Source organism: Poecilia reticulata, linkage group LG2, assembly GCF_000633615.1.
Source record: "Poecilia reticulata strain Guanapo linkage group LG2, Guppy_female_1.0+MT, whole genome shotgun sequence".
NCBI lineage: Eukaryota > Metazoa > Chordata > Actinopteri > Cyprinodontiformes > Poeciliidae > Poecilia > Poecilia reticulata.
The window spans coordinates 14,653,286-14,658,113 of NC_024332.1; the positions used below are offsets into that span (position 1 = coordinate 14,653,286).

At 44.3% G+C, this 4,828-nt stretch overlaps 1 protein-coding gene across 1 annotated transcript; it reads left to right on the plus strand.

Moving 5' to 3' along the window:
- Positions 1-389: 389 nt before the first annotated feature.
- On the plus strand, positions 390-3,579 carry gdf3 (growth differentiation factor 3). Its single transcript, XM_008432702.2, has 2 exons — positions 390-1,267; positions 2,504-3,579. Exons 1-2 carry the CDS (start codon positions 916-918, stop codon positions 3,358-3,360), a joined length of 1,209 nt encoding a protein of 402 aa, XP_008430924.1. The 5' UTR covers positions 390-915; the 3' UTR covers positions 3,361-3,579.
- The last annotated feature ends 1,249 nt before the right edge of the window (positions 3,580-4,828 follow it).

Here is a 4,828-nt window from a genome sequence, read left to right on the forward strand (position 1 = left end):
CCCTGCCGTACCCCCTTACTTTCACCCCTGGTGTTAACGCAATAAAATGAACGCTCTCTATCACCCATGGAGGGATTTCTGGATTTCTTTATTTAAATTGGTTCATTTTTCAGAGGGTATCGTGATTTTAGCTACCAGTAGCAGGAGAACGGAGCTGCGCCAAGAAGCTAACAAACACTGAATAGAAGAAGAGCTGCCATCGATACATTTGCAGCCAAGCATGGTTTAATGTTACACAATACAGTTTTACCAAGTTGCTCAAAGTCTAAACTGGTATTGTTGTGCATTTAAGGTGTAAAGTTTACCTTCGACCAAAGGCATCCCAGCGCCCCCCTTTTGTAAAAATGTCCGCCAGCGCCCCCTGCCGTCCTCTGAACGCCCCCTGGGGGGCGGTACCRCCCACGTTGAGAACCGCTAGTCTACATCCAACCCGAACAAGCCGTCTGAAGGTAGAGGGAATCCTAAAACAGGATTTCATTTTGGGGCCAAAATACAGCCTGGAACTTCACAGTAACCTGGAGAGTCTTATGCTAACTGATGTCCAACTTATCTGCTGATTATGCTTTAAGCGTTTATTTTTAACACACAGTTAAACAAAGTTTTGATTAGCTCATGGGAGAAAAAGACGGGATTAAATAAAATTTTATCAAATGGAACAAACCCAGAATTTAATCTGAATCAGTGCTGTCTTTCATTATAAAAGAAAAACCTAGCTGTTTTTATTTTTGACATATTTAATACTTTCCTGTTGCGTAAATAAACGTGGAATACATTGTGAATGAATAGCTTCTGAAAGGAATTTTGCAGACAGTACTAGAACCTTCATGTTATTTCTGGGGGCCTCAGCTCAGTCCACCCCCCACCTTATCATGTGGGCCTTATCTGTGGCCCTTCCGCCCGCTCCTCATTAACATAATGATCCAGCTGCGCAGCGGGAGGCTCCCAGCGCCACAGGTGAAGAACCACACAGCTCCACTTCAGTCCCCTGGACCAAACATGGCTACTCTGCTGGTGTTAGCTGTGTGGCTTCTCGGTCTGCAGGCTTTCTCGGACGCGGAGGACAGAAACACCCGAGAGCGGCATTTCCTCAGCTCCCTCGGTCTTTCTGAGCGGCCGCAGCCCGCAGGGAGCCACCGACGCCCCGTCCCCTCCGAGATGTGGAGGATGTTCCGGAGGTCAGAGAGAATTCAGGCCCGCGATAGCGACCCCTGCACGGTGTCCGAGTACGGAGTCCGCGGCAACATCATCCGCTACGTTCAGGACCAAGGTGGGTAGTAATGAGACTCCGGTCACTTAATTAAGTGTACTCGGTGAGTGAGTATTGAGTTTAAAACTAAATGTTCCGATTGGTTGACGCGAGACGTGTTTTAAAATAAAGTTAAAGCTTTATTCAATTTAGTTAGCCTAGCTRTAAGACCCAACGCGTTCACCGTTTAACCATTTTAAAAACATTCATGTATTTTTTTCTTTTCTTGTTTTTGGGTAAAAGATTAACACAAAGTAGTGCTTACTCGTGAAGTYGAAGTGTTGGCGTGTTCTTCTGCAAAGATTTAACTGGGTTTCATATCAGTCAATATCAATATAATTTGTTTGTTTTCAATAATTGAAATGTTACCTAACTGGTGATGTGACCTTTCCTGTTTCTCCCCCTCCCCCCACACACTTTCCTCTTGAGCTCATTTTCCCCTTTAACTCAACATTGTTTTTTACTTTTAAACAGTTAATGTGGCAAAWCCTGAAACTGCTGCTGCGCATGTTAGTCAACACATTGCTGCTTTTGATATTTTTCCTTTAAAAAATTGAGTAATTCTCCTATCCTTCACAACAATGTACTGCGACTCTTTACATAMAACTTTAATTAATACATTAAGACTTGAGACTGTAATATAAATAAACCAAAGAGCCCATTTTAAAATAATTTTAACGTGACGTTCTTCAGCTTAGCATACAGAAGAAATTTTTTATTTATTTTTTGTTAAATCAAGTTACTGCATTCTCAACTTTAAAATGTGCTGCTACGCTAAAATGATAACAAACCCCTTACTTGTGTGGTARGTTTGGTGCGTCTTTGTTCATAGGAGATCAGCCTCGGAGGGAAGAGTAACGACCAGGATTTGCATACGGACCCCGTAAGACTAGATGCAGTGTTATTTATTGATCACAGCGTTGTTCAGCAACGAGGCCGGGTAAACCAAAAACGCATCCGATTAATTTAGATGGCGGCTCAGGTAAAGGCTTTTCTTCTGGGGTCTGTAAATCACCCTGGACCGCTGCTTCAGCAGAACCCAGCAATGCTGCTGCTAAAAATCMCAAAGAGTCCAAGCGCTCTGTGTGTTCCACAGAGAAATAAAGGGCTGTGAAATTTCATCTCCACCGTTATTTATGTCGTTGTGCACTTGGTGTCTCTTCAAGCACCCACACCCCTTCGTCATCCCCCTCTTAAGCTCCCCCCCCCAAAAAAAAACCTTGTTAAAGCACAGCTCTCCCTGCTGGTGTCTTGCAGGCAGGCTGGTGTCGGGTTGGAGCAGCAGCTGTCAGGCCTGTCTGGTGAAGCAGCTTTTCTTCAACGTGTCTGTCCTGCAGCCTGTGGAGCTGCTGTCTCTGGCTCAGCTGGAGATCAAGCTCCACTGGAAGCCTCCGAGGCCCGCCGGGTTCCTGCGGGGGCCCCGAGCCGTCAGCATGTCGCTCTACAAAGTGATCCGAGCCACGCTGCGGGGAGCCGATCCCCGGGCCAATCGCAGGCTCCTGCTGTCGCAGTCGCTTCGGCCGCAGCTGGAGCCCGCCGCCATCKCCATGGACCTGACGCCGCTGGCGGAGAGCTGGCGCAGACCGGGCCACAACTACGGCCTGGTTGTGGAGCTGAGTCCGCCTCCCGGTGCGGATCCGGATGAGCTCACGCCTTTTCTGCCGGGCAACGCCTTCCCATTGGAGGAACCCTGGACCCTCCCTCTGATGGAGGCCTCTCTGGTGGTCGTGTCCCTGAACCCGCACCAGTGTCGCTCCCGGCAAAGGAGGAGCGCCGTTCACCTCACCGTGACGCCCAGTAATGTCTGCAAGGCCCGTCGCCTCTACATCGACTTCAAGGACGTGGGCTGGCAGGACTGGATCATCGCCCCGCCGGGCTACATGGCCAACTACTGCCACGGCGAGTGTCCGTTCCCGCTGAGCGAGAGCCTGAACGGCACCAACCACGCCATCCTGCAGACGCTGGTCCACTCTCTGGACCCGCAGGGCACGCCTCAGCCCGGCTGCGCCCCCATCCGCCTCTCCCCGATCTCCATGCTCTACTACGACAACAACGATAACGTGGTGCTCCGACACTACCAGGACATGGTGGTGGACGAGTGTGGCTGTCGATGAGACCGGTTACCAGTAGCAATCGGTCCGCTTTTAAGTTCAGTTTTTTTTTTTTTTTGACTAATGAATGAGATTCCCTTATTGTCACCGCTGTTGGCTTAGCTGTGAATAGAGCTTTTCATGGCTTTTGTTTTAGTATAGTAGTTGGCAATTGTAAATAGAATAATATTTGTATTTGTCCACAAAGAAGACATTTTTAATAAAGGCTAATGTTAAAAATTGGTCAAGTATCTGTTGTTTTTTTTTATAAATCTTTGATTAGTAATTAATTAGAACATTAGATTGAAGCATTCATATGAAATTATTGTTGAAACCTGATTTATGCACGGTACAAAAAAGCAATCAATTTGACTAGAACAAATAATATAAAATAATTATATGCTGTTCGTGACTGAAGCTATAAACTGGTACAATTTTGACCCTCAGGCAAGTGGAACTGATTCAGATGAACACTTTATAAATATTTGTTTTTATAAGCTCGTAAATTAAAACTGTTCACTGCAACACAGGGTTTTTTTTCTTTTGTTAGCTTTTTGAATATCATTGAAGTCAGGCTCGGCAAACTAAAGACGGCAAGGATTTCAGGAGRTTTTTGGCTTTTGTTGCTGAGATTACACTAAACTACCAAAAAAAGTTGACAATGTGAGCTTAGAATGACTCTTGATATTTTATAACGATAGAAGTAGCTAAATAAAACCATTTACATCTTCTTTGTAATCTTTTTGGGGAACTTTGCATGTCCCTGCAACTGGGCTTTAATCATATTTTTACATTTATATTTATTGATGGTTCTCATGGAACAAACAGTGAAGAAAATAGTAAAAATAACTATCATGGCCCAATATTTGGGTTTTTTCAAACATTAAATGGAATTCATCCTTGGCACTATAAATTTAAATTCCTAAGAAGTTTTTCGCAATAAACAGACGTGTACTTTTTACACTAGAGTTCTATAATAACTCGGAAGATGCAGATAACAAAAAAATGCACGTCATCAAGCTCTAAGAAAATGTGCAGCTGCATATTTGGAAAAGCCAAATGCTTTCTTGAGATTTTAAAAAAATATATGCGACAATGATTGAGCTATTTTGCCACAATGACGGAAGACAAAAATTGGCTTTTAAATTTAAAACTACAGTACCGACTGTCGGCACGGTGTTGGAAGCATCATGCAGAGGGTCAGCTTTGGTGGTAGTCATACAGCCGCAATGAAGTGGTGAAAATTCAAATTCCCCAATGACAACCCAACTACGGTGAGACTAGGAGCCGGTTGGCTCAGGAAGACTGGTTTGAACAGAATATGCTGTAGAAAACTAAATATTTTGGTCTASATCTGAATATAAGTTTGATCAATTCTAAAAACAAAACAACAAAAAAAAAGTGGACACATTTTGAACCCTAATTGCAATCTACTACTTGAAACYAAAATAAAAAACCCAGAGGAACCAAAACCAGCAGCTCTTTTCATCTC